This window comes from Eleginops maclovinus, chromosome 12 (genome assembly GCF_036324505.1).
Source record: "Eleginops maclovinus isolate JMC-PN-2008 ecotype Puerto Natales chromosome 12, JC_Emac_rtc_rv5, whole genome shotgun sequence".
NCBI lineage: Eukaryota > Metazoa > Chordata > Actinopteri > Perciformes > Eleginopidae > Eleginops > Eleginops maclovinus.
The window spans coordinates 29,180,109-29,198,326 of NC_086360.1; the positions used below are offsets into that span (position 1 = coordinate 29,180,109).

General features: G+C 42.6%; 1 protein-coding gene across 4 annotated transcripts; it reads left to right on the plus strand.

The window, feature by feature from the left end:
* Positions 1–1,249: 1,249 nt before the first annotated feature.
* On the plus strand, positions 1,250–17,880 carry LOC134873395 (far upstream element-binding protein 3-like). 4 transcript variants are annotated; one of them, XM_063896954.1, is made up of 18 exons: positions 1,250–1,482; positions 4,041–4,149; positions 4,598–4,628; positions 4,875–4,924; positions 6,538–6,609; positions 7,070–7,127; positions 7,600–7,765; positions 7,908–8,006; positions 8,663–8,764; positions 8,876–8,993; positions 9,122–9,222; positions 9,802–9,940; positions 12,302–12,462; positions 13,096–13,166; positions 13,464–13,549; positions 13,816–13,881; positions 14,465–14,636; positions 14,774–17,880. In XM_063896954.1, the coding sequence occupies exons 1-17, from the start codon at positions 1,390–1,392 to the stop codon at positions 14,599–14,601; spliced, it is 1,659 nt and encodes a 552-aa protein (XP_063753024.1). In that variant the 5' UTR covers positions 1,250–1,389; the 3' UTR covers positions 14,602–14,636; positions 14,774–17,880. The 4 variants fall into 4 exon arrangements, with proteins under 4 accessions (XP_063753024.1, XP_063753025.1, XP_063753022.1 ...); XM_063896955.1 differs by having other exon boundaries at positions 1,251–1,482; positions 4,595–4,628; positions 8,891–8,993; XM_063896952.1 differs by having other exon boundaries at positions 1,253–1,482; positions 4,595–4,628.
* The last annotated feature ends 338 nt before the right edge of the window (positions 17,881–18,218 follow it).

Sequence of the window (18,218 nt, forward strand, 5' to 3'; positions counted from 1 at the left end):
TTGTTTTAACCACCTTTGTTTATTTGATCTAAAATATTCGGTTGGGGTATATATGTATGATTTGCATAGTATTATATTTTTATTTATGATATGTTCTGATGTTGTTAATCTGGGGTTAAAATGCAAAACACCTTTATTTATTTATTGTAATAAAAATAAAACAGTCATAAAAAAATTAACGAATTATAATTACAGGTCAAATATAAATAGAATGAAATGAACAATAATACTTATGAGTGTCTGCATATCTTGAGGTTGTGTATAACAATCACAATACATTTAAAACAATTATGAGGTGCATTTAAATGATTGGTTTAATGACGTATGTTAAATCTTGTTAGATCTTCAGTGTTTTCAATAAATTAAATCGACTTTTTATGATTATATTTCCGTAATACTTTGTTTGCTTGTTTTGTTGTCTGTCCTGACCTCACGTAGAGCAACAGAACATCAAATAATGAAGGAAAATAAGATTAACCACGTGATGTATAACTCTTCTTCTTCCTCCTCCTCTTCTTATTCTATTTAAAGTTCACTCTGCTCTCCACCTGTGGAGCTGCTGGGACCACGTGACTGAACGCGGAAGCGGAAATAGAGCCGTGTGATGCCAACAGCTGAGCAGCGTCAGAGATCCTCTAGAAACAGCAGGATCCACTCTGTAGCTAAAAACAAAGACTGATCAGACATTCAAATTTTACTTTCTGATCTCATTATAAATAAATGGTATCAAATATTATACTTCCAACACGGTGACTGGAAGACAACTTACTGAAGTGAATGAAATCCAAATTACATCGGTATATTAATTAGAAGTGTGTGTTTCCTTACATGAACACTTTGTATTTTATGTTCATTGCTCAAATTAACTTATTGTTATATTTTGGGCAATTATATATTATTAACAAATCCGTTTTTTATGTTCAAATAGACATAGATTTCAGATTTTAACAAAAAAATTATAAGTAAATGCAAAAAAGAGACAAGTAAACAAATCAATGACGAAATTAAAACATTATATTAAAACAAATAAAATAAAAAAGATGTTGAAATCAAAACAATTAAAAAAGACACACAAACTATAAACTTTTTTGATAACATTTTAATGACAAATAATTATTAAACATATCATATATGACTCTGAATTGGACCAGTCAGCACAATGACTACTTTTACTGTCGGTTTTACTGAAGTACAAGACCTGAGTACTTCTACCGCTGTCCACCACTGTGTCGTTGTTTACAGGGATCTACTTCCTCTCTGTGTCTTGTTTTTCCTTGCAGAGTGATACCTCCTACCTCTGTAACTCTCTCTCTCTCTGACGGGAGCACAGTTAGCACCTCAAGCTAATCCTGCTAACAGCTAACAGCTAACGGCTAGCTGAGTGGCGCTATGATGGCGGAGCTGGTGCAGGGACAGGCCTCGATGAACCAGCCGGGGCTGAAGTCAGACGGCCTAGCCGATGTTTTACAGAGGGCCCGGCAGGTAAACAACAACACCGGGGCTCCACACACACCCGTTCCGGTCCGTTTAGATCGAGCCAAAGCACTTTTATTCGGTATTTCCCGTGTTTGTGTGTCGGCTGCTAACTCCCAACTTCTGCGCTCCGTCAAACACTCGCTAGCATCGAGCTAACTAGCATTGCACAGAGGGGGAACTTGTGGCCGGTTTTAGGGGCTCTTTATCCGGCGTGACAATGGGGGGACTTTAGGGTCAGTTTGTGGAGCTGTCACCCCGAGGGGAGTGCAGGGGAGTCGGGCTGAGTGTGTGTGAGAGTGTGTGTGGTGGAGGCGAGGGGGGGGGGGGCAGGACAGAAGTTTGGCCACACGTGTCACTGAGGCAGCAGGCAACCTGTTGGTGAGAAACACGGAGCTACGGGGCTCCGAGGCCCGGGGGGGACACCAGCTCCATGCCGGGGATCACACTCGGTTTCCCGCAGTTAATATACAGCGTTAACCCCCCCTCCCCTCCTCCACTTAAAGGTGTTTACTGTAAGTTGGATAGGTTATGCAACAGACCCATATATAGGAGGGGAGGTGTGTCTGCGCCTATAGACAGATAGGCAGAGAGACAGACAGGCAGGGAGACAGTTAGGAAGACAGAGAGTCATTTAGAGAGACAGACATGAAGGTAGGTTACTGACCGACAGACTGACAGGTAGGTAGGTAACAGACAGAGAGAGAGACTGACAGGTAGCAAAGAGAGACATGCACTGCCCTCTCCTCTGCCTGATTATCTGTCTGTGTGTTCCTGACATCCAGCTGCACAGGTTGTCTTCTTAAAGTAGAACTTCTTTAAATATATTCTGTTCTTTTAGAAACTGTCTCATGTCTGTATCTCAGATTATTATTATTTTTAAATATATGAAAGCATCCGTTCACAAACTTCCTGCAAACTAACCCGATGAAAATAGTGAAATAATATTCTAAATAACGCAGCAGGATCTTTCCTAAATGATATGTTTGATCAATTAAAAAACTATTTTAAAACATTAGTTTGCCTACGTCTAACTCAATATATTTTCTGTCACGCCTCCGAGGGTAAAATAGGAATAAGAAAATACCCAAACTGTAGTTTATAAACTCCTGTTAACACCTCGCATCGTGTTGATTTGTTTGACAAACTCTCGAAATATTAAACTGTCTGACCAGATTTTTTTTTAATAAAACGTTTAAATATCAGAGTTTCCTCTGAACCAGTATCAGGGTCTCTGCTCCTCTCTCTGGGGGCGTGCGCCTTCAAACCAAAATGCCAAGTGCTGCCAGAAAACCATCTCTCTGAGGGTCAGAAAGGGTTTACTGAGTCCAGAAATATGAAGATGGGGTCAGATGTCTGGTCAGACGGCAGAGGCCGCTTTGTTTTTACAGAGCTCAGACTTCACGTTGTTGTCGCTTACGTCCGCCAACATTCCTATTTCTGATAAACGAGATCAGCGCCACAGGATCGCCCTCTGATATATTCTGATGTTGCATCATCACGTAGCTGCTGTAACTGCTAGCTTTAGCTTCACATTTGGGGATAGAGTAGTTTCTGTTAAACCTTTAATGTTTAAATACGTAAAATGAAATGTTTGGATTATTAACTTTAAGAAACGACACGAAGGAGCAGAGCTAACCCCGAGGAATGCTTGTCATTCTTAATTTAAGAGTAGATTCTTTAACAACACTAACCTCTGCAGGTTATCAACCTCACGCTACAAACGCGTCCATCGAGTCAGTAACCGCTAACTGACCTCGCCTTCACTTGCAACACACACGCACACACTCACGCACAGGGAGGTAACCTTGAGTGTTTGAATGATAAAAATAGAGCAACAGGAAGCAGACAGATTCTCACCGGACGACCTGAAGACACACCTGGACACACCTGGTGCTTTATTGACTCGCGTTATAGTTTTAAACTCAACTAAATCAGCCTTTAAATCTTGTTGGCAGCTCCAGAAATTAAGCATTTGATTAAAAAACACAATTTAAATTCTTGATACCCTGAATATTGTTCAGTATAAATAAAATCGTGCAGGAAATATTTACTTTTACAGGACAAATGCTGTGTTCCGATTTTGACTGAAGACAGATTTTATTTTAACCTCTACAGATTCTCGCGCTCAAGGTCTGAGTGATGGTCCATTATTTGGTTGTTTACTTAACTATCAACGGGTTTATTATCCAGCATTTGGACATGAGAAAATGCCTGAATGCATATTAAAGGCTAAAAACTGAAGAAGATATAAAATAGATTGAACATTTACAAGACATACTGTTTAGGAAATAGTCGTATTTGGAAGTGTGCAAAAGTCCTCCAGAAGCACACGGCTAAATCTAAAGTAGAATAACCAAGAAAATACTTACATTTCTCGGGTGACAATCCACTGAACTCGAGGCTTCTTCCACAAAATGTGTTTTTTTCAAAACGAAGCTTGAATTGAATCCGATTTGAGTTTTGACTTGGAAGACCTTGTGCTGATAGCTCTGCTGCTAAGACATCCTTGTGAGCGTCCGCTGACTCCTAGGAGGTGTTACAGGTGTGTTTCTCTGTGTGTTCAGATGGTGGGTAAGATGGGCGGAGAAGCCATGTCTCACCTGAACAGCTCCTCAGGAAGCGTGGAGCCCTCGCTCTACTTCCCCGGACAGAAGCGACCCGGAGAAGATGGAGGTGAGCGGCACCAGTCAACTCTTAACATACATCCTTACATACTTTTTTAAAAATGTCCCAATTTAGTCTTTTATTGATTAACGAATACATCTTGAGCTCTTCCCTGCGATATAGAATAGATGTTAGAGCAGGAAATGACCTGTTTCACTTCCTAACATAAATGCTAACCCTATGCAAATGGTATGCTAATAACATAGCATTTATTGTTCTGATGAATCAAGTGAATATCAAGAATCGCTGCAATCAAAAACCACATTTCTGCATGTTATATCAGACTTAAGGGTGCATTTAGGTCGCAATACCTTAGTGAACAAGTTCTCCCTTCCCCCGATGCATCTTCTGGTGTTGCACAAACATACCTTAGCTTCGGCTTAGCTTAGCATCGTGTCAGCTATAATGGAGAACACAAATGCATTCATGTCTAATGTTTGTCTCTGTCTCTCAGTAGGAAACCAGCTAGCAGCCATGGGGCATCAAAGGTACCACCAGCAGCACTTATTGTTCACACACACACACACACACACACACACAGCAGTGGGGTAATGACGTGTGTTCAGCATCAGATTTGTGTTTGCTAATAGAGATCACTGTAACGGTAGATAAGTGTTTATAGATCTGTTCTCCAGCATCAACATAATCACTTATTGACACACTCGCGTATACACACTGTGACCGGGGTGTTAATGTGTATCTGTGTGTGTGTGTGTGTGTGTGTGTGTGTGCAGCAGGGTAATCACAGAGGATTACAAGGTCCCCGACAGGATGGTGGGCTTCAGTGAGTATGACCTCCGACCTCTCGCTGCCTCCCGCTGCTCTCCTCTCACTTCATCATCTATCTTCTTCATCCTTTCTGGATCAATTCTGACTTTTGCATTTAGTACACAACGTTACGGAGGCCGACAGGAGCAAACGAGCTGCAGCTTGTTGGAAACTCACCTGAAATGTTTTCTGGTCTTATTTTAACAAAGTGATCACATGACAACTTCTGATGTCACTGCAGATCTGCTGTCAGCTCGCTAACGTAGCTAACCTTCAGATATCCTGACACACACTTCCAGTTCTAAGACAGACTCGCAGACAGATACACTTGTCCAGCTTTATGATCCTGAACGTCACCCAGTGCTCTGGTCCCAGCTGTGTGCGTCTCTCTTTAGTGTCCCCTGGTCTCCAGCTGTGTGCGTCTCTCTTTAGTGTCCCCTGGTCTCCAGCTGTGTGCGTCTCTCTTTAGTGTCCCCTGGTCTCCAGCTGTGTGCGTCTCTCTTTAGTGTCCCCTGGTCTCCAGCTGTGTGCGTCTCTCTTTAGTGTCCCCTGGTCTCCAGCTGTGTGCGTCTCTCTTTAGTGTCCCCTGGTCTCCAGCTGTGTTCGTCTCTCTTCAGTGTCCCCTGGTCTCCAGCTGTGTGCGTCTCTCTTTAGTGTCCCCTGGTCTCCAGCTGTGTGCGTCTCTCTTTAGTGTCCCCTGGTCTCCAGCTGTGTGCGTCTCTCTTTAGTGTCCCCTGGTCTCCAGCTGTGTGCGTCTCTCTTTAGTGTCCCCTGGTCTCCAGCTGTGTGCGTCTCTCTTTAGTGTCCCCTGGTCTCCAGCTGTGTGCGTCTCTCTTTAGTGTCCCCTGGTCTCCAGCTGTGTGCGTCTCTCTTTAGTGTCCCCTGGTCTCCAGCTGTGTGCGTCTCTCTTTAGTGTCCCCTGGTCTCCAGCTGTGTGCGTCTCTCTTTAGTGTCCTCTGGTCTCCAGCTGTGTGCGTCTCTCTTTAGTGTCCTCTGGTCTTCAGCTGTGTGCGTCTCTCTTTAGTGTCCCCTGGTCTCCAGCTGTGTGCGTCTCTCTTCAGTGTCCCCTGGTCTCCAGCTGTGTGCGTCTCTCTTTAGTGTCCCCTGGTCTCCAGCTGTGTGCGTCTCTCTTTAGTGTCCCCTGGTCTCCGTTGTGTTGGAGCTTCTTGCAGCGTTTGGTTTCTGCAGCTTTCAGTAAACTGCTCATGTTTCCTCTGCTGAATGTTCTCTAGATGCTGCATGTGTTGAAGAGCTGCTGCAGATGTTTCTGTATGAGTTCTGATTTGAGTTTCTATATCTTTGTCCTCTCTGAAGATGCAGTGCGTTCCTCTTGTCGGCCTCCGTACAATATCTAACTTAATCAGAGGTTGTGTTTCTGTCATATTGATAAACACCTGGTGTGCAGCTTGCTCAAAAGGCGCTCTATAAACACATGAAACTTGTTGATTGTTATTTTATTGTCCTTCAGTTAGGTGTTATGTTCCAGCTCAGGTGAGAATGGGTCGATGTAAAGTACAAATATATTAAAGAACCTCAGTGGAAACCAGTGGAAAGAATGATAAAACATTTCCTGTGCAGGTTAGGTGAGGTATGTGCACGGCTAACTTTAAGCTAACGTCTCTCCCGCAGTTATCGGACGAGGCGGGGAGCAGATCACCAGGATCCAGCTGGAGTCCGGCTGCAAGATCCAGATCGCTTCAGGTCGGTCCTACAAACAATCAGATGGAAAGGAGTAAAAATCTGACTTCCTGTTCCTCAAATCGGATCCATAGTGTGTCTGCTATGGCGTCACGACTCCCTCTGGAGGGATTTTAGCCTCTGCAGACCATTCACATGCACTAACACCTAAAGAACTACAGGAGAGGGAACACCATGGAAGAAGTACAGGCCCTCTTTAAAGGACAAATTATAAATAAACCCTCCTTATTTGGTGCAACTCATACTATATCTCTCTAGAGAAACCTCTGTGATTGCAATAACACAACTAATGAATCCCATTTATACTTGGTTTCCATATTGTGCCGCCGAGATAAATGTCTAACTTTGTTTTTCTACGTTTAAAAACTATGAGAATATATTCAGGCAACACGTTTAGTGTGTTACAGCTTTGTTGTTTGTTGCTTTGAACATGTAATGAACTCTTTAATATGTGTGTGTGCAGACAGCGGAGGTCTGATGGAGCGGCCTTGTTCCCTGACTGGAACTCCAGAGAGCATCGAGTGAGTTTTTTTATTCCTTTGTGTGAAACTGTTAGGTGTGAGACACGAGGCTGACGTCTTGCACGGGGATTTAGATGTTTGTCATTTAAAGAAGTCACGCTTCTTGTTATCTGTGCTGCTCGTATGTTGGATCAAAACAATACCTTCAGTTTTTAAACATGTTCAAGATTTGTGAGGGGGGGGTAGCATGTTCACAAGCCTGATGACCTGTGGGCAGAAGACGTTTGTTATGGTGGAAAATATATTGTATTTATTTTGTTTCAGACATCTTCATTTTATTATCGTGATTAACATTATTTATATTGGTATTAGTAATGAGAACATAAAAATAATAATACTAATGTGTGTGTGTGTGTGTGTGTGTGTGTGTGTGTGTGTGTGTGTGTGTGTGTGTGTGTGTGTGTGTGTGTGTGTGTGTGTGTGTGTGTGTGTGTGTGTGTGTGTGTGTGTGTGTGTGTGTGTGTGTGTGTAGGCAGGCGAAGCGTCTCCTGGTGCAGATCGTGGAGCGCTGCAGGAACGGTCCTGGTTTCCACGGAGACGGAGGAGAAGGCGGCGCGTCGGTGCAGGAGATGCTGATCCCCGCCAGCAAGGTGGGGCTGGTGATCGGGCGGGGGGGTGACACCATCAAACAGCTGCAGGTATACACACACACACACACACACACGTTAAAGTCTGAGATATTATTCAAATTATGTTTTTGTACAAATGATTATGGTTATTGCACATAAAGTATATAGAGCACAAGATATCAGCGTGTGTGTGTGTGTGTGTGTGTGTCAGGAGCGAGCCGGGGTGAAGATGATGATGATTCAGGACGGGCCGATGCCGACAGGAGCCGACAAACCTCTGCGCATCTCTGGAGACCCGTACAAAGTGCAGGTAATAACACACGATCTGTTTCCTGTTATTCTTGACACACACCAAACCAACATCAAGAATGAGGGTTGAAACACCTCACATTTAAAAACACTGGTTGCTAACAAGTGTCTAAATGAGACAACTAAACGTAATCTTAGCCAACATTAGCCGCCTTTAGCTTAGCGGTGGAGAGGTGAAGTCATGTGACCGTGCTGTAGTTCCTTTATAGCCCAACATTAGCCTCCTTTAGCTTAGCGGTGGTGACGTGAAGTCATGTGACCGTGCTGTAGTTCCTCTATAGCCCAACATTAGCCTCCTTTAGCTTAGCGGTGGTGACCTCAAGTCATGTGACCGTGCTGTAGTTCCTCTATAGCCCAACATTAGCCGCCTTTAGCTTAGCGGTGGAGACGTGAAGTCATGTGACCGTGCTGTAGTTCCTCTATAGCCCAACATTAGCCGCCTTTAGCTTAGCGGTGGTGACCTCAAGTCATGTGACCGTGCTGTAGTTCCTCTATAGCCCAACATTAGCCGCCTTTAGCTTAGCGGTGGTGACCTCAAGTCATGTGACCGTGCTGTAGTTCCTCTATAGCCCAACATTAGCCGCCTTTAGCTTAGCGGTGGAGACGTGAAGTCATGTGACTGTGCTTATATCCAACATGGCGCCTTTGCTCCTGCAGGCGGCGAGGGAGCTGGTGTTGGAGGTGATCCGAGAGAAGGATGGAGATTTCCGGTCAGGACGCAGTGACTTCAGCGCCCGCCTGGGAGGAGCCAGCCTGGACGTACGGCACAAACAAACAAACACACCCCCTAGCTTGTGTTAGCAGCTAGCGTGTTTTTAAAAGGGTCCCATTTCTCTTGAGTCACTCTTTAAAAGTTTCATACATGTTTAGTCCGTCTCTCTGCAGGTCCCAGTTCCCAGGTTCGCTGTGGGCATCGTGATCGGCAGGAACGGAGAAATGATCAAGAAGATCCAGAATGATGCTGGAGTCAGAATCCAGTTCAAAGCAGGTCTGTTTACACCAGAGAATCCAGAGTATTATGGTCTGTTTACACCAGAGAATCCAGAGTATTATGGTCTGTTTACACCAGAGAATCCACATTAAGGTCTCTTGTTGACCTCTGACCTCTCGCTGCAGATGACGGCATCAGTCCGGAGCGTGTTGCCATGGTGATGGGACAACCGGATCGCTGCCAGCACGCCGTGCACCTGATCAACGAGCTGATCCAGACCGCACAGGTAACACACACCTGTAGAAACATGTAAATGTCTGCTCGTGATTTTAAATGTTTTTAAAAACTCTGTTTAAATATCTGAAGCTGTTCTGCTCATAACACCGGAATTATATGTAATATTTTTCCTTCCGTTTCCTTATTTCTCATTTCTATGTGAAGTTTATATATTTGTCTGGGAGAGGGTTAGGGCCACATTTGGGTGATTTCATTTGTTGTTTTATAGATCCGACCAAAAGAAGAAACTGAGTTCTGACAAAACAGCTTTTCACAATTCTGAGATTTACTTTCAGAAATCTCAGAATTGTAATAAATTGTTCTTAGAAAGTCAGAATTCAAACAGTCTCACCAGAAAATGTATAAAGGCGGAAAATAAATACGTTTGTGTTTGTAACTATGAGATGTTAAGAAGAAAAAGATTGAAGTAAATTTTTAATATTTTCAGAAAATTAGATTTTTTTTTGTTCTGAGAAAAAAAGACAGAATTCAGATTTTTTTCTCAGAATAAAAAACATTGTCAGGAAATAACTGCAAATGTCTGCTTCTAGCGTTAAAATACTGTCTCCTTAATGCATTGTTTCTGCAGGAGCGTGACGGGTTTGGCTCGGCGCTGCGCAGTGGCAGGATCAGGGGCCGTGGTGATTGGACGATGGGATCCCCCGGGCCGCTACAGGAAGTGACCTACACCATCCCCGCCGACAAGTGCGGCCTGGTCATCGGCAAAGGTCAGACATACATTTCACTCTACTTTTTTATTTCAATTCCAACCTCACGATGCATATGTCTCTGTTTTCCTCGTTCATAGAGCCTCAAACTTCACCGTCGGAGTCAGAGTGCCCTCTCCAGAGTCTTTCTGTAGTCTCTAAAGAGAGCGGTAGTTTCCCCACAGCAGGCGCTCAGTAATGACATCATAAAGACGTAGGAAAGTGTCAGTGAAGCACCGCAGTCTCTTCTCCTAAGTCCTTTTGAATTCTGTTATCCACTATTCCTTAACCCCTTGACGTCTCAGACAGAGGTCAAGGAATAGAGGTTATGAGGAGACAATAGGAGCTGATGGTCGGACAATTCCACCACAACCACATCCAGAAAACCATTGACTTCCAGACTGACTCATGTCAATGCTACTCGTCATCTTCTTCCTCCTCCTCTTCTTCCTCCTCTTCCTCCCCTTCCTCCCTCTTTGTTTCTGTGTTAATTACCAATTAACTGATTTATTCTTTTCGCTCCGATTTAAATAGACCTGTTTTCCTAAATCTTCGATTAAAAACTATTTTGATTATAGTTTTTCTAAATGTGTAAATTCAGAATACACCCAGTTTGTGTTTCTGTTGAAGTTATTTTAGCATTAATTATTATCCTGATCGACTTTGAGACATTAAGGTCTTTATTAAATAAGTACAATTAAAACAAAGTGTTTATCATTCATCAACTACTTCTTAGTTTTATCGACTCAATATTTTTCATGTTTTCTACTAAATCTAAATTAGAAACATGTCTTTAGTGTTTAATGATTTTTACTTAAAGATTCATGTTTTATGTTTCTGTAATTTATTTAAAATTATATGTATTTGTTTTATTTCACGTGAATCTGAAGCTGTGTGTGTGTGTGTGTGTGTGTGTGTGTGTGTGTGTGTGTGTGTGTGTGTGTGTGTGTGTGTGTGTGTGTGTGTGTGTGTGTGTGTGTGTGTGTGTGTGTGTGTGTGTGTGTGTGTGTGTGTGTGTGTGTGTGTGTGTGTGTGTGTGTGTGTGTGTGTGTGTGTGTGTGTGTGTGTGTGTGTGTGTGTGTGTGTGTGTGTGTGTGTGTGTGTGTGTGTGTGCCATTCATGAGTATTGTCCAATAGAAGGTCTCCTCTAACAATGGGGCACCAGACGCACAGAAACAGACCATATGGTGTCCAAACGTCGGGTACTTGACATTTCTGTTTCGTTTTGTATCTTTTATTTTGAAAGCTGCTGCTCGACCCTCTTGACCTCCACACACACACAGCGATGAATGGCTGATGTTCTTAAGCGTTTTTTAAGTAGATAAAGAGTGGGGCTTGCTGTTTTCCATTGTTGGGTTTTTCTTTAAGGGTTAGAGCCCCTTTTCACAGGCTGCAGATATCCCAACAAACTACAGGCTCTGTGCAGTAAGACCAACAAATACAGGTCTGATATTTTAAGATAAAACGTGCTCTTTAGCTTCTATAACTTAGCATTTTAAATCAATTTGAACACACTTGTTGTGGTTACCACAAGATTTTAACATTTTGTCTTACGACATGAAATACGTCAGGATTTCCGAAACGTTGCTAACAAGTGTCCAACATTAGCCTCCTTTAGCTTAGCGGTGGTGACGTGAAGTCATGTGACCGTGCTGTAGTTCCTCTATAGCCCAACATTAGCCTCCTTTAGCTTAGCGGTGGTGACGTGAAGTCATGTGACCGTGCTGTAGTTCCTTTATAGCCCAACATTAGCCTCCTTTAGCTTAGCGGTGGAGACGTGAAGTCATGTGACCGTGCTGTAGTTCCTTTATAGCCCAACATTAGCCTCCTTTAGCTTAGCGGTGGAGACGTGAAGTCATGTGACCGTGCTGTAGTTCCTTTATAGCCCAACATTAGCCACCTTTAGCTTAGCGGTGGTGACGTGAAGTCATGTGACCGTGCTGTAGTTCCTTTATAGCCCAACATTAGCCTCCTTTAGCTTAGCGGTGGAGACGTGAAGTCATGTGACCGTGCTGTAGTTCCTTTATAGCCCAACATTAGCCTCCTTTAGTTTAGCGGTGGTGAGGTGAAGTCGTGTGACCGTGCTGTAGTTCCTTTATAGTCCAACATTAGCCTCCTTTAGTTTAGCGGTGGTGAGGTGAAGTCGTGTGACCGTGCTGTAGTTCCTTTATAGCCCAACATTAGCCTCCTTTAGCTTAGCGGTGGTGAGGTGAAGTCATGTGACCGTGCTGTAGTTCCTTTATAGCCCAACATTAGCCTCCTTTAGTTTAGCGGTGGTGAGGTGAAGTCGTGTGACCGTGGAACCAGGGAGATGCTGCCTTCAGGGTCCACTACAGACATCCCTGCTTCAGTTTATGTAAATAACTGATGTGTGTGTTGCAGGAGGAGAAACCATAAAGAGTATTAACCAGCAGTCTGGAGCTCACGTGGAGCTGCAGAGGAATCCCCCACCATCCACCGACCCCAACACCCGAGTCTTCACCATCAGAGGCACCGCCCAGCAGATGGACCTGGCCCGCCAGCTCATAGACGACAAGATCGGGGTACACAAAACAAACGCACCTAAACCGTGTTCTCTGCTAACACCTCTGAAAACAAACGCACCGCCTCACCAGAGTCATAAAAACAATAAATCTATTAAAGTAATAGAAACATAAAAAAACAGGGAACATATAAAGGAATAAATGAAAAATATTAATTAGTAATTAGTAATTAGATTACTAAAATAAATATATATTTTAAAGTAAAATTATTCTTAAATTCACAAATCGAAGTTTCTTATTTTTTTCAAATCCTAAATGAAGGATTTTATTGATTGATTTATGGACAAAAGCACCCAGGAATGTAACGTCCAACAAACCTTTATAAATAATGAATGAAAATCATTTTATACAGTACGTAGTGTAAATCTAAAAAAGGAGTTTAAAGTTCAATATTTGGACAAACTGGTGGAATTTTATTTCTAATATGTGTTTTAATTATTCCACTTGTAATAATGCATTTCCTTTTTATATATTTCATTTCCATATTTAATGTATTTCTATGGCAATCCCATAACTCCAAACCTTTAACTTATTGTTATAGAAAATGTTCCTTTTTTTAAACTTGAACATTTTCTGGAGATTACATTTCAGATTTATTTACAGTTTTAATAAATGTGTGTCTCTCCTCCGCAGGGTTCAGGGATCATGAGTAACGGAGGTTTCGGCTTCAGCCCGTTCACCCAGGGCCCGGCCACACACCAGAAGTAAGCCCGAGAATAAAGTCCCAAAATATCAGGAACAAACATGAACATTGTTTGAGAATCAAACTGTTTTGAGGAGAGAAAAATAACAAACATCACAAAAAAGCTTTTAAATATTTGGAGAATAAAGTGTTAAAGTTAGGACTACAAAAGTCTGATGTTTCTCAGACATTAAGTGACAAGAGAAAAAAAGTACAGTACAAATGTTTAAGGAATTAAATCGTAAGAAAAAAGGATGTGATTTTAAATTGTAAACTGTAATATTGTGTAGAAACTCTAAGTGTGTTAATGTGTGTGTAGCTGTGGCAGCGGACAGACCTTCCTGACCGGCGTTTGGGGAAACACCTACCAGACCAGCTGGCAGAATGCTGGACAACAGGACCCTGGTAACACACACACACACACACACACACACACACACTTTGACAGGAATATATTTATATATATATATTTATTTTAAAAATGTATTTAGCTTCAGATTTAAGAGTGTGTGTCATTTCCTCTCCCCCCCCTCCCCAAACACATGACCCTCCTACTCTGGTACCAAAAGTAAAAACCATTTTCTGAGCGGTTTGTGCTTGTGTGTGCTTGTGTGTGCTTGTGTGTGCTTGTGTGTGCTTGTGTGTGCTTGTGTGTGGTTGTGTGTGTGCAGGGCAGCAGAGCCAGCCTCAGATGACGGACTACAGTAAGGCCTGGGAGGACTACTACAAGAAACAGAGTACGTCTCCTGCTGTGGTGTTTAAGAGGCCCTGCTCTTCTTCTGCGGTGCTTCCTCTCCTGTAGTCCTATAAGTGTTTAGTGCATGTCAACGGTCTGCAGAGGCTAAAATCCCTTTGTTTCTCTCCCATACTCGGTTATCAAAACAAAGTGTGTTGTAGTTGAATGCTGCTGTGTGTCCGTTAGCTTTACTGTGTTTGTTAGCTTTACTGTTTGTTAGCCCTTGTGTGACTGTGTGTTAGCCCTTGTGTGACTGTGTGTTAGCCCTTGTATGACTGTGTGTTAGCCCTTGTGTGACTGTGTGTTAGCCCTTGTATGACTGTGTGTTAGCCTGTGTGTTAGCCCTTATTAGCCTGTGTGTTAGCCCTTGTGTGACTGTGTGTTAGCCTGTGTGTTAGCCCTTGTGTGACTGTGTGTTAGCCTGTGTGTTAGCCCTTGTGTGACTGTGTGTTAGCCTGTGTGTTAGCCCTTGTGTGACTGTGTGTTAGCCTGTGTGTTAGCCCTTGTGTGACTGTGTGTTAGCCAGTTTCTTTGACTGAACATGCTGGGCGTTAGCTGGTAGCTGACGTGTCGTTGTGTTTCAGGTCAGTCGTCTCAGCAGAGTTCGGTGACGGACTACACCGCAGCGTTAGCAGAATACTACAGACAGCAGCCCTACCTGTGGAACGCCGCCCAGATACAGGTAGGAACTGCTGACCAGGAGACCAACGGTCAACAATGATTATTCCAAACAAATACTCTGCTGCGATGCTATTGGTTGGTTTCAAGTTAAAATCATTAGTTGTCTAACTGAATTATTCCCATTATTTAATCCAGATGTGATTTTTAAAAGAGGGTGTTTATATCATAAAGTAAACACGGTGCGCCTGTGATGTCACTTCCTGTCCCTGCAGGATCACTAGAGGCCCCTCCCTCACCGGTGAAGGCCTCGGATGGTCGTCAACAGGCAACCGAATCGGGGTTTCCTAGCATCGCTCTGCCGCTTCCTCCTTCCTTTTGTAGAGAAAACTAAGGATTAACTGAAAAATCACGAACTCTCTTCTTTTCTGTTTTTTAACTTTACAAAGTCGATATTTTGTCGGGCAGATTTTTTCGGACTAGCCTCTGGTCTCGCTCCCCGCGGTGTAGGCCTGGTTTTTCTTTTTGTTTTATTTTTTATCAAACTTGAACTTAAAGATGTATCAGTGTGGCTTTGAACAAAAAAAATCCAGTATAATAATCTATATTTTGTCTAGTTTTATTTTCCAATAAGAAAACGGTATGAGGCTTAGCAGTCTTGAGTAAGAGAATCAGATATTATTATTTTTGTTTGTGATAATGTTTTTAAGCATGCGTCAGATTGTGTGTTGACTCAGTCTTTTTTTTTATTTTGGCATAGAAATATTTTAATAGCGCCGGATGGAAATCTAATGTTTTACCACCAGAGACAAAACCGTTTTTTTTGTACTAAATTTGTGCTCGCTGGGTCTGTTTGTTCTCGATCTAATTTTACCTGTTTAGTCGCCATCTTGGAGGTGCAATGACACGTTTGTTTTCTTTTGGTTTGATGATAGTTCTTATTCCTGTATCTCTATAGTGATTCTTTAGTTTTTATGATGTGATGATGAATAAATGACGATCTATATTATGTTGTCTAAAGCCAGATCTCTCTGTGGTCGAACCTCCAGCCGACACCACGGTTCCTTTTCATGAAATTTAAAATATGGGGAAAAATTACTATTTTCTTACAAAGTGAAACTTTATGATTGTTGTTGTAACTTGGCTCCGTATTTCTACTTTGCCGATTTGTTTGTAGACGAAATGTCAGGAGCTGAACAATGAAGTTATTGATTCTATTAGCTTGTGCGTTAGCTAAACGGGCGAGCTAGCTTGTTAGCAGAAAGATGTGCGTTACCTCAACTGTGTGCTAGCTGAATGAATGGTGGACTGTTTCTGTTAGCTGTGTGTGATTCCCTGGTTTTGTGTCTTAGTAAAAAGGTGTCAGATTTTACGTTAGCGGTGTTGGTTCGATTTTACTGAACATGTGCGTTAGGAGTTTACATCGGTTGAAAGAAAGCGGAGACTAAACTCTTTCTCTTCTGATAGATTTGCTTCAGCGACGACACATCTCAAATCCCAGTTAGAACAGACGCTCTCGTCACTCAGGAAATACTTTAATTTCATCCATTTTGACAACAACTTGCAGAACTAGCAAACCAGTGACTCCAAAGAACCTCCATCAGAATTAAGTGAAACCCAAAATCCATTCTGCCACTTAAAAAGATGCTAGTTGTAGCTGCTGAGAAACTGCCGTAACCATGTACAACAATTAGAGTTTACTTACTTAGGCCAATTAATACAATACCAATCAATAGCAAGCTAACGGAGCAACACCTTTAAATATGTCTCAGCTTTTCCAAACTCTCCAATTTGTTAGCAATATAACAATTTTAGCTAAATTATTCGCTTTAGCTAAACTGCGCGTAGATGTTTGTTAGCTAAACTGTGTGTTTTGTGAACTTGTAGCTTCATTTACTTCTAAAAAACCCCAAAATCTCTTCTTTGTTATCTAGAAAGAAGCTAAGACAACCTGCCAACAAACTGCCGAAACAATGTGAAGATTTAAGGTCGCTCATTCTGGCTTAATATCATTCATCTACGTTAGTTATGCGGCTAGCTACGGGAGCACCATCTTTGAACAATGTGTCAGCATTCCAAAATCTCCCTGAATTAGCCACATGCTAGTTAGCTAGCTTATGTGTCAGCTGGACTACGTTAGCTAAACGTTGTGTGTTGTAGTTTAACGGTGCTGTGTGTTTGTGAGCTGTGCTGTGTGAACGTTGTTAGCCAAAGGGTGTGTTTTGTTTGTGTGTGTTCGCTGTTTGTCCGTAAAGGCTGGATTATGTTTCTCAAACGTTATTTCCGATACGCTTTTGTGGATATTTGTAAAAACGTATACAACTGCAAAGTATTTTTTTGTTCAGAGTTTCAGGTTCCACCCATAACGCCCTCCTTTAGCATTCATCTCTGTACCATCGCAGAAGGGTAATTCCAGCCTTTAGCCGTGTTCGTTAGCATTGTGTGTTTGAGCGATGTCGCCTGTCGGACCACAGAGAGGTTTGTCTTGCGTTGAGGGAAATCTGGCATCTGTTGAGTTTTGAATCAGTGGTTCTGCTTCTTGTATGTGTGACGATGATAATAATAATGACGACGATAATAATGCGTTCTCCTGTGCAGGGGGTCTATTTAAATCTCCAGTTTTGAATATTCAGTTTGTCGATAAGATAATATGGTTTGTGTAAATTTTCCACTCTCTGGCGGGTGCTCTCCAGTTAAAAATGTACTTTGTTATCCTGTTAAAAATGATATTGTTTAATTCACATGTTGTGTCTAACCGATTTTGCAAAGAGAAGCTGAGTGTGTTATTTTCTCAAGACTGCTAGGCTAACTGTCTCTATCTCTTCTGTTTGTCTGTCTGCGTCTCATCGGACGTCGCCACGTTTCTAAAAAGCTGCCGGGACTTTTCATGTGTCTGTAATCGGACCATGTGAGCGTTGTCGTCGTGTTGAACGCTCCCGCAGCCCGTTAGCGTGGCGACTCCGAGACGAGGAGAGCTGTAGTGACGGGGCTTTACTCCCCGGGAATTAATTAAAAATCACCGGAGAGGACGGTGGGTTGGTGTCCAGTCTCAGGTCAAGGTTTCGGGTTTAACGTGATCCCGGCTGAGCCCCCAAAATCCCGAGACTGGCCACAGTCGCCGGTCCGCCCCGGTTTTAGATCTTCCTCGCCCCCACCCCTCGTCCTGAAGGGGTGACGGGGAGCTTTTTGGTTTCTTGGTTTCTGTTGTTTTTCTAATGGACAGACGTCCTAACTGTAACCTGCAGATTTTTCTATTAGATTCTATTGACAGATAGAGTTGTGTATGAACCCGAGCCACGAGACTGTCGGTGGCCGAGGGAGAGGAAGATGGATGATGTTGATGATTAACATGAGGGCTAATAAACAGGCTCGTTCTTTCTGACTCGTGTCTTCATCTCTCTGATGCACAACACCAACACGTGGCACAAAACGAAACCAAATAGTTAAAGTGATCAGGCTTTGTTTTTCAAACCGATGTCCGATGTGAGGCTGAAGACTCCCTCGTCCTGTGATCAACCGTTCTCACATCTTGAGATGACTTTCGTCCGATTATTAGATTTTCTTTATCCAGAATTGGGAAATGGTTTTGTTCCTGCAGCAAAAAGTTAACAGGCATTACAGATGAGTTGAAAACGGGATAAATAAGAGTAAAAATATACATATAGAAGAGTATCTTAACACACGATATGAGAAATGCGGGATAAATAACTGATAATAAAG

Coding starts and splice junctions, on each gene's coding strand:
- LOC134873395 (XM_063896952.1), top strand. CDS start 1,390: ATGATGGCGGAGCTGGTGCAGGGACAGGCCTCGATGAACCAGCCGGGG. Junction 8,765..8,875: donor TGGGAGGAGCCAGCCTGGAC/GTACGGCACAAA, acceptor ATACATGTTTAG/TCCGTCTCTCTGCAGGTCCC. Junction 13,882..14,464: donor GGACTACTACAAGAAACAGA/GTACGTCTCCTG, acceptor GTTGTGTTTCAG/GTCAGTCGTCTCAGCAGAGT.